Genomic DNA, 16247 nt, shown 5'->3' on the forward strand with positions numbered 1-16247 from the left:
CCGCACTCCTCCAATTAACTCTATGATCATCCGCCCGGGTGCTGCTCCTGGGATTAACATGGCATAATGATCGACGTTTCGGCTCCCCTCTAGAGAAAGGCTCTAGAGGGGAGCCGAAACGTCGATCATTATGCCATAGATAATAAAAGGATTTTCTATTATATACAAGTCCCTGGAGTGCGCTACCAACTTTTTTGTATAATATATATATATATATATATATATATATATATATATATATATATATATATATATATATATATATATATATATATATATATATATATATATATATATATATATATATATATATATATATATATATATATATATATATATATATATATATCTGGGCCTACACCCCTCTAAATGTATAGCCAATTGAAAAGGCAATGTGCCATGCAGTGCCTCTGTATTATTGGGTTATGAATTTAAATGTTCCCATGCAAAAAATAAAGAAAGAGATAGATATATATATATATATATATATTTATATATATATTTATATATATATATATATATATATATATATATATATATATATATATATATATATATATATATATATGGGCACGATTCCTAAACATACCATCGGTGCACTGTATGAAAGATTACAGATCTCTATTATATAGCGGTGTTGGATTTGGTAAAGCATCGTAGCGATTTAGAAAGGCATTTATATAATCAAACAGATCTTTTTGTTTTTGTTTTTTTGTTGTTTTAAATTATTCTACAAAAAAAAAAAAAAAAAGGCATCCAGTCAGATCAAAGAAAAAATATATATAAAGTCTCCTAATGAAATCATCTTCTCCCAAATATTGCCCTGTGTTCACACACGTCCTGCGAGTTAATGACCATGTTCCCAATACAGTGACACCTGTTAATTATGGAAATATCAAATATAGGAAGACGAACCTGAGTTACACTTGCCGTACACAGCGGTATCGTTTGCTGGATCAGTCTTTAAAATATCCCCCGCACTCCTTTCATATTAAAATTATGATTTTTTTTTTTGAAATATGTGCAATATCTTTTTTCCAATAAACCGCAAGCCCCTTTTGACGGGAAAAAATATAGTTTCTGCATAATCGTGACAGTAACTTTTAAGACTGTTTTCCGCGTCTCTCAAAGCTCAGGAAAAGTAGCAGAACCCAAGTGTAAAATCTCATACATCCAAAGAGAAGTCTCTGGATATGCGGCTCCCCAGGTGCAGGACTTCTTGTAATCTCTGTAGAAAACGTGAGCATTTCCATTCAGGGCAGGTGAACAGATCTCTCCAGCCACTGGCTTCTCTATGCGCTGTTTGATTTTCCTAGTTCTTGTCTTATGGCTGCCAAACACACAAACAATAAGCAGTGAGAAACTCTCACAACCACATAAAATATTCAGAACAACAACATCACTGACTATACAACAAGCTTTGTTTAAAAGGGTTGTTTACCTTTGCGTTAAAGGAAAACTATACCCCCAAAATGAATACTTAAGCAACAGATAGTTTATATCAAATTGAATGACATATTAAAGAATCTTACCAAACTGGAATATATATTTACATAAATATTGCCCTTTTACATCTCTTGCCTTGAACCACCATTTCGTGACTCTATCTGTGCTGCCTCAGAGATCACCTGACCAGAAATACTACAACACTAACTGTAACAGGAAGAAGTGAGGAAGCAAAAGGCAGAACTCTGTCTGTTAATTGGCTCATGTGACCTTACATGTGGTTTGTATGTGTGCACAGTGAATCTTACGATCTCAGGGGGCGGCCCTTATTTTTTAAAATGGCAATTTTCTATTTATGATTAGCCAATGGCACATACTACTAATAAAGTATATTATTATGATAATGGTTCATTTACATGAAGCAGGGTTTTACACATGAGCTGTTTTACTCAGTATCTTTTAATAGAGACCTACATTGTTTGTGTTTGGGGGGTATAGTTTTCCTTTAACTTTTAGTATGATGTAGAGAGTGATATTCTGCAACAATTTGCAATTGGTTTTCATTTTTTATTATTTATGGTTTTAAAGTTATTTAGCTTTTTATTCAGCAGCTCTCCAGTTTGAGATTTCAGCAGTTTGGTCCAAATTCCCTTATCAACCACACATTGATTTTAATAAGAGACGGGAATATGAATAGGAGAGGCCTGGATAGAAAGAAGAGTAATAAAAAGTAGCAATAACTAAGTTTGTAGCCTCAGAGAGCATTTGTTTTTCGGATGGGGTCAGTGACCCCCATTTCAAGGCAAGGAAGCATCAGAAGAAAGAGGCAGATAATTAAAAAAAACTTTAAAGAATAGTTAATGATGTTTAGAATTGACCATTCTATAACAAACTAAAAATTAACTTAAAGGGGTTGTTCACCTTTGAGTTAACTTTTAGTATGATGTAGAGAGTGACATTCTGAGACAATTTGTAATTGTTTTTTATTTTTTATTATTTGCGGCTTTTAAGTTATTTAGCTTTTTATTCAGCCGCTCTCCAGTTTGCACGTTCAGCAATTTGGTTGCTAGGGTCCAAATTACCCTAGCAACCATGCATTAATACAAATAAGGGACTGGAATATGAATAGGAGAGACCTGAATAGAAAGATAAGTAATAAAAAGTAGCAGTAACAAAACATGTGTAGCTGTCCAGAGCATTTGTTTTTTAGATGGGGGGTCAGTGACCCTCATTTGAAAGCTGGAAAGAGTCAGAAGAAGAAGGCACATAATTCAGAAACTATAAAAAAGAAATAATGAAAACCAATTGTAAAGTTGCTTAGAGTTGGCCATTCTATAACATACTAGGGGGCCGATTCACTAAGGGTCGAATATTGAAGGTTAATTAACCCTCGATATTCGACTAGGAATTAAAATCCTTTGACTTCGAATATCGAAGTCGAAGGATTTAGCGCAGATAGTTCGATCGAACGATCGAAGGATAATTCCTTCGATCGAACGATCGAAGGATAATTCCTTCGATCGAACGATAAAATCCTTCGAATCGAACGATAAAATCCTTCGAATATCCTTCGATCAAAAAAACTTAGCTAAGCCTATGGGGACCTTCCCCATAGGCTAACATTGACTTCGGTAGCTTTTAGATGGCGAACTAGGGGTCGAAGTTTTTTTTTAAAGAGACAGTACTTCGACTATCGAATGGTCGAATAGTCGAACGATTTTTAGTTCGAATCCTTCGATTCGAAGTCGTAGTCGAAGGTCGAAGTAGCCCATTCAATGGTCGAAGTAGCCCAAAAAAAACCTTTGAAATTCAAAGTTTTTTACCTTCGAATCCTTCACTCGAAAGTTAGTGAATCGGCCCCTAAGAGTTAACTTGAAGGTGAACCACCCGTATTCATTCTTCAGCTACTTTTTATATATAGCAAGCAGCAACGTCGCTGCCAATTGCCCTTTTTTTGAAGGATTAGTCTCTGATTTTGCTTCTCTTTCTAGAATTTTAGTCTTATGGCATTAAATTCAGTGTCAGTTCCAAAAAAAAAAAAAAAAAAGTCCCTGGATTTAATTTCCAATGTTGCATACAAACAACATGACAAACAACAGGTTTCAATGCTTTATATGACCCAGTGAGGCCGTGACTACTACAAAAAGTATAGCTCATATTTCTGCAGTTCTATCCCCAGCAACCATGAACAGGCTGAGCCAGGGAGCAGGACAAAATACAATTATATTTACACTGTAAAAGAAATGGATTCAGGGAAGGCAGCTTTTTCACTTCATAGGTCTGCTCAAACTCCTGTCAACTGTATAATGTTTTTTAGGGGAAAAATAACGTATTTTAACAGTCTTTGAAACATTATAATTGTGGTAGGGAATTTGGGTTTGTTTCAGTCAAGTCCTATGATTATGTGCCGGACAGCACAAAACGTACAAGGCTATATATGGATTTAGTTTTTGCCCTAAAATAAACTTTAGTTTTTTTTTTTTTACAAGTCTGTTTGTGGGATCTGTGAGTGCCTGCAGTTTTTTCCTTTGGTTGGATACCTCCACCTTGAGCTGTAGGTCTGAGCACCCAGAGCCCACGTACTACCGGTGAGATAATAAACTGTTTGGCTTTACATTGGGACTTTTTTCTTTAAACGTCTTTTCAGTTCAAAATTAAGTCTTTTAAAAAAACCTTTTATAAAAGGATATGTTCCCACGCTACAGGAAAAGCTCCAAATTGGTAGCGTTTAATCTGGGTTTAATCAGATCATACTTACCATCAAGAAGTTCTTCTTTAAGTTTTGTTAGTTCTTTTCTCATTTCTTCTAATATATCCTAAAATGCAAAGAAAAGAATCAAAATTAAGCAAAAAGGCCAAAATATATCACTTGTTCCGTCACATTATCTACCTCTGTTCTTGGACTCTATGACACTAAATACGGGTATGGGACCTGTTATACAGAATGTTTGGGACCTGGAGTTTTCCAGATAGGGGATCTTTTCATAGTTTGGATCACAATACTTTAAGTACTAAAAAAAAATCATGTAAACATTAAATAAACCCAATAGGCTGGTTTTGCTTCCAATAAGGATTAATTATATCTTAGTTGGGATCAAGTACAAGCTACTGCTTTATTATTACAGATAAAAAGGAAACCATTTTGAAGAATTTTAATTATTTGATTAAAATGGAGTCTATGGGAGACAGTCTTCCCATAATTTGGAGCTTTCTGGATAACAGATCCCATACCTGTAATATTTATGGCTGATATTAAGCATAAACAAATCCAATAAAAGTTTGCAAAATTAAAGAAATATATAAACTGTATTGAAGATTACAACTCAACCACAAAAGATCAGTTAAAGGGAATGTAAGGGCAATAAAATCCCATTTTTACTTTCTTTAATGAAAAAGAAACCTATCTCCAATATACTTAATAAAAATGTGTACCGTTTTCATAAGAAACCTGACTGTATGCAGTGAAATTCTCCCTTCATTTACTGCTGTGGATAGGAATTGTCAGATGGTCCCTAACTGCTCTGCAGGGAAGCAATCATACTTATGAACAGCAGGGGGAGCCCCCAACTTACTTCCCAGCCATGCCATGTATTGGATTTTATTTTTGCTTACACAGATAAACTGGGATTCTATTTGGAGGATTATTTTGCTGCAGCCACTGGTTCTGCAAAGTTGGAGAAAGTTTGTATTAAACAATACACAAACTATAAAATCCACATTAGATTACATGACAACACAGGACCCAGTGCAGTCGGTATATTCTGATTATTAATCAGTCTTGTTGTATCAGCTTCTGGCAGATTTTATTAGACTTGTGCTGTTTTGATAATTTATGATGATCCCTAAGCAGCCCAGGCCACACTGAGCATGTGCACAGTCTTAGTCTTGCAAAGATGTTTAACAAAGTTACAAGATGGTGACCCCCTGTGGCCAACTTTGAAAGCATAAATCAATGTGCTCTATACCTGCTTCAATCTGTCGTAGTCTAATGATTCGGACTGTACTCCATTGGCACTTGGCTGCCCCGATGGTGAAGACTTTGGTCTAGAAAAAGAAAAGACGTATAAAAGGATGCAGATAAAATGCTTTAAAGTAAAGAGGCTTCTGTGTAAATGACTGGAATACCTAGAGATAACCGGCGACTTGCTGCCATTTATTGTGTTCGTCCTTTCCCAGGGCTTCCTAGTGGGTTCTGCACAGAAAGATAAACAGTGGCTAAATAAGATTGGTTACGTTAGCAACAAACATATTTTTCATTTAATTATAATAGAATGATCTGTTATTTTTGGTTATATAATACACAAGAATATCCTGTAAATGATATCCTTATAATACAAAAAGCTATGTCTATCTTGTAAATTATATCCTTATAAACAGTGAGTTCTGATGTCATCAGTTATAAACGGTGAGTTCTGATGTCATTTCTGTCACATGACTCACTGAAACTTGTGTATTATAATAAATAAAGTACCCCATTTGCAAAATATGAGGATATTAGAAGTCACCTCGGAGTTCCATGACCTTTATAAAAACACTCAGCCTTCGGCCTCGTGCTTTTATATGGTCATGAAACTCCTCGGTAACTTATAATATCCTTATAATTTACAAGAGGGGGTACTTTATTTACTATATATACACAAAAGCCATGAATATCTTGTAAATGATATCCTTATAAACGGTGAGTTCTGATGTCATTTCTGTCACATGACTCACTGAAACTTGTGTATTATAATAAATAAAGTACCCCCAGTTGCAAAATATGAGGATATTAGAAGTTACCGAGGAGTTCAATGACCTGTATAAAAACACTCGGCCTTCGGCCTTGTGTTTTTATATGGTCATAAAACTCCTCGGTAACATAATATCCTTATAATTTACAAGAGGGGGTACTTTATTCACTATATAAACGGTGCATAGTGATTTCATTGGTTATAATCAGAGCTTAGTGATGTCATTTCTGTCACATGACTGAAACTTGTGCATTATAATAAAGTACCCCCTGTTGCAAAATATGAGGATATTAAAAGTCACCTCAGAGTTCCATGACCTGTATATGTATATGGTCATGGAACTCCTCGGTAACTTATAATATCCTTATATTTTACAAGAGGAGGTACTTTATTCAATATATTATGGGCTCCAATTGTGTGTGTGTGTGTGTTAGGGGTAAGGGGTATTTGAATGTGCCATGTATCATGTGAAACTGTGGATGGTAGGTTAATAAAAGTTTGCACTAGGGATGCACCAAATCCACTATTTTGGATTCAGCCGAACCCCCCATACAGTTACTCTTGGGTCAGTGCCTACAAGCAGTAGTTTCAGGGGATAGTGGCATCAAGGCTGCTCGACTGAAAAATCTGTCAGAGGAGCTAAAGGGGTAGTAACATTTGCACATATGGAAGTTTAAAAGAAGAAATTGTGGAGATTGGAGAATCCTGTATGAATTGACGCTGGTGCTTGTTACAACCTCTTATTTCTTTACTTGACTGAGATGTAACTGCTCTGGGAGACAAAACTCAAGCATTGGAGCAAACTGATCAGTGATTCTCCAGTGTTGCCGATGATCTTACTCACCGGGGGTGCTGGCCGAGGGAGCTTTGGTAGGTACAGGCTCGGATTCCTCCTGTTAATAACAACATGCATTTATACAGGCTCCATTGAGACAAGTACAGACAATTGTGCTGCATTACATACAAGATCAAGTAACTACGTTTCAAGTTTGTGCTTAGACTTGTACCCTAGTAGGATGGACATATTGTACCTGTATAAACGTCAGTGAATTGTGTGTTGCTAAGTCAGTGCTATTGTGCTGCAGTGGGGATATATGTACACTATATTCTATGGGGGTTATTTAACAAAGTCCAAATTTATCTCAATATTTTCTGCTACAAACTCCGATCAAATCCGCTCGGGTTTCTACGCTTATTTATTATCACATTTTCCCGAAAATTTACTTTGCGAGAAAAAAATATCAGATTTTCACGATTTTTCCATCCGATTTTCAAATTTTTTTTGGAAATTTTCACCCCAAAACTCAGAAAAACTGGGTTACATGGGGTATTGCATGAAACCCAGCGCACATTAAAAAAATCATTGGGGCTTCTCCCATTGACTTATATGCAACCTCGACAGGTCTGAGATGCCGGATTTTCAGATTTTTTTTTTTTTTTTTAAAAGTCAGAATTTTTCGTGATTTTTGCATTCAGAGTTTAGTAAATAACCCCCTGTATGTACTGAGCCAGTCCAGAGCGGTGCACCTTACAGTGGGTTTCTAATTTCTGCTCAGTCAGTTTCACAGCACTTCTACCATGAAGGGTACAATGATGAGAAACCAGAGTGTCTGTACAATGTTACCATTGTGCTCATAGTGAGTTATTCTATTTTATATAGTCCATGATTAAGTGCCCGGGAAGGGGGCGGTGGGGCAGCAGGAAACACATTGGGATTATGGGCTAAGGGTCTGGTGCACTTGGATCACCTGATCTGTGGTGAAGTGGTGAGTGATTCAGTTCTGTGCCCCTATTTGTTGTTTCATACTATTTTATATACCCATAGTATTTCACTGGTGGAGTCATACTATTCTGTGTGCCCATAGTGAGTTGTACTATTCTATACACACACCCCTTTAGCGGGAGGCCCTGCCCCTTTTTCACAGCAGTCCGTACTCCTGACTCCTGTTACTCTTGTTAATGGTGGCCCTGCTGTACTGTGCTTCGTTAGTGAAAGCAATCCTCTGCGTCTACTGCCGTTTATACTTACAGCTTTATCTTCCTTTGGATCAGCTTCTACTGTCGGTGCTTTTTCTACTATTCGCCTCCTTTTGGGAAAAAACAAAACATAGCGTTAAACTATATCTGCACTACATTCCGATAAATCCGAGGCAGGCAATAAAATGCCAAACTATATTGCTCCATGCCCAGAATTATGCCTAACCTTCTGGCTAACAGAGCACTCATCTCCTCCATCAGTCCTCCACCTCCCATTGGGAGCGGTCCATTCCCACGGCTCGGTTCTGTTTTAGCAGCAGCAGCAGAACTTGATCCAGTGGCACTTGCAACTCCCTGAGTGGAGGAATCTTCATTCTGGATACAGAAGGAGGGGATAAAAAGTCAAAACATCATCCATGCAGTAACCCTTAAGTATTCTCATGGCCTGTGCATAGACTACCAAAAACTATGCCAGTAATAAGCACAAACTATGGCAGCTTAGGTATTCCCCTGTACTAAGCACAATTCAGCAGGAACAGCCCCCCAAGTTTGCTCATAGTCTGTACAGAGAGATCCCATTAAACTATGGCAGCATAGGTATTCCCCTGTACTAAGCACAATTCAGCAGGAACAGCCCCTAAATTTGCTCATAGTCTGTAGAGAGATCCCATGGCAGCATAGGTATTCCCCTGTACCAAGTACAATTCAGCAGAAACAGCCCCTAAGTTTGTTCATAGTCTGTACAGAGAGATCCCATAAAACTATGGCAGCATAGATATTCCCCTGTACTAAGCACAATTCAGCAGGAACCGTCCCTAAATTTGCTCATAGTCTGTACAGAGAGATACCATAAAACTATGGCAGCTTAGGTATTCCCCTGTACTAAGCACAATTCAGCAGGAACCGTCCCTAAATTTGCTCATAGTCTGTACAGAGAGATCCCATAAAACTATGGCAGTATAAGTATTCCCCTGTACTAAGCACAATTCAGCAGGAATAGCCACCCAGCTTTGCACATAGCTTATACATAGGGATACTGTAGGCATATAGGTACTGTTGAGTACTTATGTCAATTCTACAGAGATATTTAAGTGTATTATGCCCCTTTCACAATTAAAAAACAGAGATTGGTTTTGGGAAACGGCTTTGATAATTGTGTGCCACAATGGGTGAATACAAGAAACTAAATTTCAAGATAGAATGTTGAGCTGCTGTATTAGTGTACAAATAAAATGCTTGGATTACCCGGGACACTTTTCGAAGTTTAGCTCCTGCGAGAGCAGCCGCTAGTCCTGATAAAGCACGATTCTCTTCTGATCCAAAGGAAGCTGCAGAGGATGGAAGAGGAGGTGCTGGTGGAGGAGGAGGAGCCGGAGGAGGAGCCTGGCTATGTAGCGGAGGTGGAGGTCCAGGTGGGGGTGGTGGCCCAGGAGGTGGCGGTGGGGCTGGGCCTGAAGGAGGAAGTGGAGGGGGTAGAGGTGGAGCCAGAGGGGCAGTTGCCTGAGACAAACTTGAACCGGGTGGAAGAGGTGGCGGAGGAGGCGGTGCGGGAGCTCCAGGTATAACACCTATCATGGGAGAATGAAAATAAGAGAATGTTAAACCAAACGACAGAATAAACAGAATCTGTACAGTAACAGGGCATTTAGCATCTGTTTAATAGTCTGCTGAAGGTTATTGATGAAGCCTACACAGACACTGCCTGCATAGCACAGCATCTCAGACACTTAAGGATTACCCAAACAATTCCAGTTTCAGGCTCTGCATATCATTTTATTCCATTCACTTTATTCATAGGAGGCTATCGTTTATAAATAGAGCTTAAAGGAATCCATAACCTTTAAAATATTTTCCTATAAACAATGCTTAGTGATGTCACCAGGCTATAATTAGTGCTTAGTGATGCCATCATGTTTTAACCAGAGCTTAGTGATGTGATCATGTTATAATCAGTGCTTAGTAATGTCATGTTATAATCAGCGCTTAGTGATGTCATCAGGCTATAATCAGAGTTTAGTGATGTCATCATGTTATAATCAGATCTTAGTGATGTCATCATGTCATAATCTGAGTTTAGTGATGTCACCATGTCATAATCTGAGTTTAGTGATGTCATTAGGGTATAATCAGTGTTTAGTGATGCCATCATGTTTTAACCAGAGCTTAATGATGCCATCATGTTATAATCAGAGCTTAGTGATGTCATCAGGCTATAATCAGTGCTTAGTGATGTCATCATGTTATAATCAGAGTTTAGTGATGTCATCATGTTATAATCAGAGATTAGTGATGTCATCAGGTCATAATCAGAAGCCTATGATTAAGGGACTAGTTCCTGAAATGTGTTAAGCTTTTTCATATCCGCAGTTTGCTGCAATACATTTTTAACCAGAGTGCTGCCCATTTGCTCTTTTTTTGATAATCAGTGCTCACTGATGTCATCAGGTCATAATCAGTGCTAAGTGATGTCACATAAATAACATGACTTCTTAAAATATGTGCAGGGCATTAGACATTCTATGACCTTTATGATTAACTCACCCTCAGACTGTATAATATACTGTATATAAGTTGTGTATTTATTTGGCTGTCAAACACCTTTTGGTACATTGTTCTTTATAATAACACTATTCTTCACTAAAACGTTTATCTATCTTCTAAGAATGAGAGACTGTAAAGAGACCGGCAAGGAGGAAAAACCTAAAGGACTGATTATTCCAAAAAAAACCTTTTTCTCTTCTTCTAAGAATGTGTCTATCCAAAAACAAACGCTCTGTAAGGCCACACATTTATTGTTAATGCTACTTTTTATTACTCGTCTTCAGACCTCTCCTATTTATATTCCAGTCTCTTATTATTATCAACTGTAGAGCTGCTGAACAATAAGCTAAATAACTAAAAAAAAAAAAACAACAAATAAAAAATGAAAAACAATTGCAAATTATCTCAGAATATCAGACACACACAAGGCTTCCAATAGCAATTGCAAAATCAAATAAGACTTTAGTTGAAGAAGTGCAAAGATTTTCAGTTGCAAACATGAAGCTGAAATATTTTGGTTGAAGGAGGCAGTAATCTAAACCAGGCACAGGCAGCCATTGGAAACGCAGCTGATGCAGACATAAGAACTGCTTGGCAGGAGCATGCAGCAAATGTTAATTCTGCAACAGATGTAGTGCAGGACATTCCCCAGATTGCCCTAAGCACCCTCACTGGCAAGTCTTCTGCTCTTGTCAAACCATAGAAGACCAAGAGCTGGTCTGATAAAAATCATAAAAAAGGTTTATTGCAGCGCTGATGGATTGTGGAGTCAGTAACATGACTCTTCTGCCTGAGAAAATTAGATATGTATAGCTTCCGAATATATTTTATACAGACAACTTATAGTGCAAAGGCTCAAAAACGATGTGCAAAATATGGAGATTCTTAACGGAGAACTAAACCATCCATTGAGAGAAACCCCATCCCTTTCCATCCATTGGCCCCCTCTCTGCTTCCTACTTGAAAAAAATAAGCAGAGCTCATGGGCGCCATCTTCGGGTCCTCTTCTTTTCCTTCAGCAGTTGATGGAGCTGTGCGCAGCAGGCGTGAATACCAGACTGGTTCTGAATGCCCCCCCCCCGTGTCGGCGGTCCCTTATGGGAAAAATCAGAAAATTCTTAAGATGGCACATCCATGAGCTCCACCGTGCTACTCTAGTGATGGATGGATTGTGATGGATTGGGCTGCTTCAGGCCGATCTCACTGCTCCGGTTGTGGGTCGCATTCAGGTTGAGCTCCTCGACCAGCTCTCCGCACCCATGACCTTAGACTGCAGGCTTCTGTCTTCCTGTTATATAGACTTGCGCCTGCCCCGTCCCTTTTGTGACATCATCGGAGGGACGGGTCTATAAATGGAGGGTGAAAGGCGGATGCGGGTTGAGGTTTTCTTGACCCCCACATCATTACTAATCTGCATGGATATGTCGATGTTAATGCCAGGGACACTTTTTTTCTCAAGCAATGAACTATGCAGGGTGGGGGCTTTCTCTTAAGTGGGGGTTTAGTTGTCCTTTAAAGGGATGCCCAATCCCCGAATCCAAGGGTACAGATTCTGCCGAATACTGAACTAAATCCTTCTTCTGCACCGGGAATGCTGGTGGAAATACCCAGTGTGCGCAAAATGAATGTAAACCCTGATAAAAATAGCTTGGACGAGTCCTGAATACAGGATTTGGTGCATCCATAGATTCTTATAGTAAACTAGACTGATCAGTCTGCGACAGTGCTAACTAAATTCACACCCTAGAAAGGATTATGGTCCAAAACCAAAACCTAAGCCACCAAAGCTGGTGGTTTAGGATATGTCAAAGCTGACCCCATACTCTCAATTTGTACTACAGAGCTTGAATAGTAGTAGTGTGAAAGTTAAAATACATTTGGAAGTAGAACATTCTAATGCTGAAATGTTTTAATAAAAGACAAGAAAGGAGTAAGAGAAATCGGCTTTGGAACATTTTTAGAAAGTGTGCTGAAATTCTGAGTAAATGAACCACAATAGAAAGTCCCCAGGTATTTCTTCATATTTCAGACTCTGTTGCTCAGTGTTAAATGGGCACTATCGCGAAAATTTAAATTTAATATAAGCTTTGTAAATTTACTTCAATTAAACATTCTGCATTGTTTCTAAAATAATCAAGTTTATATTCACTATTCCTCTCTCAGCATCTGTTTCTCTTCATTCTCTCTTCATTCAGCAGTTGGGTGTCAGAAGAATGATCCAATATATCTTATAGGGGGGCTCCTTTCCTAGCAGATGTATTAGAGCTCACTCAAATAACGGATTCCAGTACAAACAAAATCTAACAAAATAACTGCCTTTTACACAAATTCTGCATGTAGAGAGACATGATGTCTGGTGATTTTAATAGAGTGAGCTCTAATACATCTTCAAGGCAAAATGAGCCCCCCTATAAGATATATTGGATCTAACTGTCAATTAATATCCGACACCCAACTCCTGCATGAAGACAGAATGAAGAGAAACAGATGCTGAGAGAGGAATAGTGAAGATAAACTTGATTATTTCAGAAACGGTAGAGAATATTTAACGGATTATATTTAGAACGTTTCTTATTTCAGTTTGCTGAATCTTATATTACATTTTGATTTTAACCATAGTTCCCCTTTAAACAATACATATTGGGAATGAACATCTAGGTTAGTCAGTTAGTTGCAGTGACCATAAGCCTTACCCGGATGGGCCGTAGGGTCAATCAGCTGAGAAGGTGTAGTCAAGTCTGGCTGAGAAGCAGAGAAGTCTCCCAGCACAGAAATTACAGAATTCTCAACAGAGGCAGAGAAAGCTGCAGAGGGAGAAGGGAGAACACTAGGCTGGGATGAAGGTGCTGAGACAACAGGGGTGCTTGGGGAAGGAGATGAGGACAATGAAAATGGTGGGAATGACGGTAATGGGGGTGGGGGAGGCGGCACAGGATTTGCTGCTGGTGTAGAAGACACTTGATATAAAGAGCTTTCTGAGTGCCCATTCGGTGCACAAGAAATGAGAGCCATTTGAGCCAGTTGGTTGTGAGCAGAGACTAGATGGACAGGTCTAGGACCAGTTGCTTTTCCAGGAGGACTGCTAATCATCACAGGAGGAGAAGGAGGAAGGGGAGCAAAATTAGAAGCAGACCAGCATATAGGCTTCACAGGAGGAGGAGGAGGTGGTGGAGGTGGAGCAGCATTCACTGGAGAAGGAGGTCGGGTGATTTTATTAACAGGTCGGGGAACCGTGGCGTAATGGGGTTGAACAGGATGAAAGGCAGAGCCCAAAGATGTTGCGAAACGTGATGCCGAGTGTCGTAATGGAGGTGTTGGTGGAGTAGAGTTAATGGATGTAGAGGTTACTATTACATAGTCAGCAATGGACTCAGTACAAATAGAGGAGACCGGGACTGAAATGGCTTTAGCGTAAGTAATGGGAGAGGGTGCATGAGGCTGGCAAGTGGAGAAATCAACATGGTGAGTGTTATACAGTGAGTTGTCGAAAGAGGAGTCTGGAGAGGTGTTGGATAGCAACAGACAGGACAAAAAAAAACAGGAAAAAAAGAGAAAAAAGGGAGCTAATGAAGCAACCAAACCAGCATTCAAACAAAAAGTATAAATAAATGAAAATTGTTAGTAATAGATTAGATAAAAGAAATATTGCTATGAATTCATTGAGTCATATGTGCGGAAATTCTGCCTAATGGGGGATTTCTAAAAGAAACTCTGCACCGACCTGTAGGACAACTCAGAGCTCAGGCAGAATGCTGATAACATGAGCAAAATAGATTTCAGTTGGTCTAAATTCATGTTGGGAGGCCAACTTACTTACTTTTCATTCACCCTAAAGTCTTACACTCGTTAACCTTCCCACAGTCCACTGCCAGGGAATGTAATCCTATCAGTAGCTATCCCAGCTCCCATTCTAATTCATGCTGTGAACTAGAGTCCTGCGTGGGTCCATTTTTTGGAACCTGTACCCGACCCGTACCCGAATTCGAGACCCGAAACCCACATTCTTATCCGCTTGGACCCGATACCCGACCCACAAATACCTTATCCGCAACCAGTACCCACTGACCATCAAGAATCAGGAAGTGCGGTCGTTGTAAACCGGAAGTGACCTCATCAGAAGTAGGCGTGGTCAGAAAAAAGTAGTAAAACAGGAAGTGCCGTCATTGTAAACTGGAAGTGACCCGCTGCAGGACTCTACCCTGAACCCCAACACCACTGACTGGTTGCCATACTTGGGTAGAGAGAATGGCTTATTGGCTAGTCAGTGGATGCCTAGATTCCTATGTACCCAGGCCAATCACTCTGCCCCAAAATGCTCTGAAAGTGTTCAGGAGAGGATCAAGTGGCAGCCATTTATAAACAGTTACCAACATATGTAATGCCCAAACAGCATGCCTGATCTGTTTGCAGCAGGAAAAAAAATGCAAATGGGGGCATGATAAGCCCCGTCGGAAATTGTCTGGAACATGGGTCCCAATGCAGCGTGTCAGATATCTGGTGAAAGCTCATGTTCATAAGGGAGATATAAAATGATAAGGCCACAAAAAAAAGTCAGCAGAGGGTTGAAGGCAATAAGTGCCGGCTCATTTTTGCGCGTTATTGGAAGTGTCGGCTGACCTTGGGCACCTTCTATTCCAGTGAATGGGGAGTGATCCTTGGCTGGTAGCAGAGTTTGGATTGATTGTAAGCAAAAGGCTCACATGTGGGTATTCAGTGAGGGGTTTCATTGTACCACAGTGCACACTATATCAATAAGAAGCCCCTCAATGCTCAGTGACCAATTAGCCGCGTAACAATACGGACTCTCTAATAACCCGTAAGCCGAAGGGCTCATCATTAATTTAGCAAAAAGGGGGATCTCCAACTGGAAACGGTTATTCTTACCCGCATTGGACACTCTCCGTTCCCTTTCCCATTCCAGCTGCTCCTTTTCCAGCTGTTCCTGGGCCTCTCTTTCTTGCCTCTCTTGTTCAAGTCTTTCTTGCTCTTGGAGCTCTCGCTCCAGCTGTTCTTGACGCTCTCTTTCCTGTAGTTCCCGCTCCAGTTGCTCTTGCTCTAAGCGCTCTCGTTCAAGCATCTCCCTCTCGAGCATCTCCCTCTCGAGCATCTCCCTCTCGAGCATCTCCCTCTCGAGCATCTCCCTCTCGAGCATCTCCCTCTCGAGCATCTCCCTCTCGAGCATCTCCCTTTCGAGCCTCTCTCGTTCCATCTGTTCGCGCTCCAGTCGCTCACGTTCCAGCCGTTCTCTTTCCTGACGCTCACGTTCCAGTTCCTTCTGGCGCTGCTGCTCTTGCAGTTGTCTGAAACAGGAACACAGAGAAGTGACACGGGGATAAAGGAAACCATGACTACCTGCTAAACGCTTGCCTCTACCACCATTAATATTTTAATGGAAGTTATCTTTGCTATTATGAAGCGGTTGCCACGCATGAGTGCCCTGTGCTGGTCACTAGTTCAGAACCCATTATTATCACCAAATAATTATGATCAACACTCCCAAGTAGTGTCACAGTTACATTTTTATCCTTTCATTGTAATGCCTCTCTAGGTTCT

General features: G+C 39.7%; 1 protein-coding gene across 1 annotated transcript in view; it reads right to left on the reverse strand.

Moving 5' to 3' along the window:
- Positions 1 to 1003: 1003 nt before the first annotated feature.
- The window catches only part of enah.L (ENAH, actin regulator L homeolog), an 80699-nt gene continuing 65455 nt past the window's right edge, over positions 1004 to 16247 (reverse strand). The window contains 9 exon segments of the mRNA NM_001092191.1: positions 1004 to 1330; positions 4205 to 4262; positions 5412 to 5490; positions 5572 to 5638; positions 7021 to 7069; positions 8206 to 8263; positions 8380 to 8528; positions 9399 to 9721; positions 15579 to 15994. Of these exon segments, the coding sequence (NP_001085660.1) occupies positions 1293 to 1330; positions 4205 to 4262; positions 5412 to 5490; positions 5572 to 5638; positions 7021 to 7069; positions 8206 to 8263; positions 8380 to 8528; positions 9399 to 9721; positions 15579 to 15994 (1237 nt within the window). The 3' untranslated portion in view covers positions 1004 to 1292.

This window comes from Xenopus laevis, chromosome 5L, assembly GCF_017654675.1.
Source record: "Xenopus laevis strain J_2021 chromosome 5L, Xenopus_laevis_v10.1, whole genome shotgun sequence".
Taxonomy (NCBI): Eukaryota; Metazoa; Chordata; class Amphibia; order Anura; family Pipidae; genus Xenopus; species Xenopus laevis.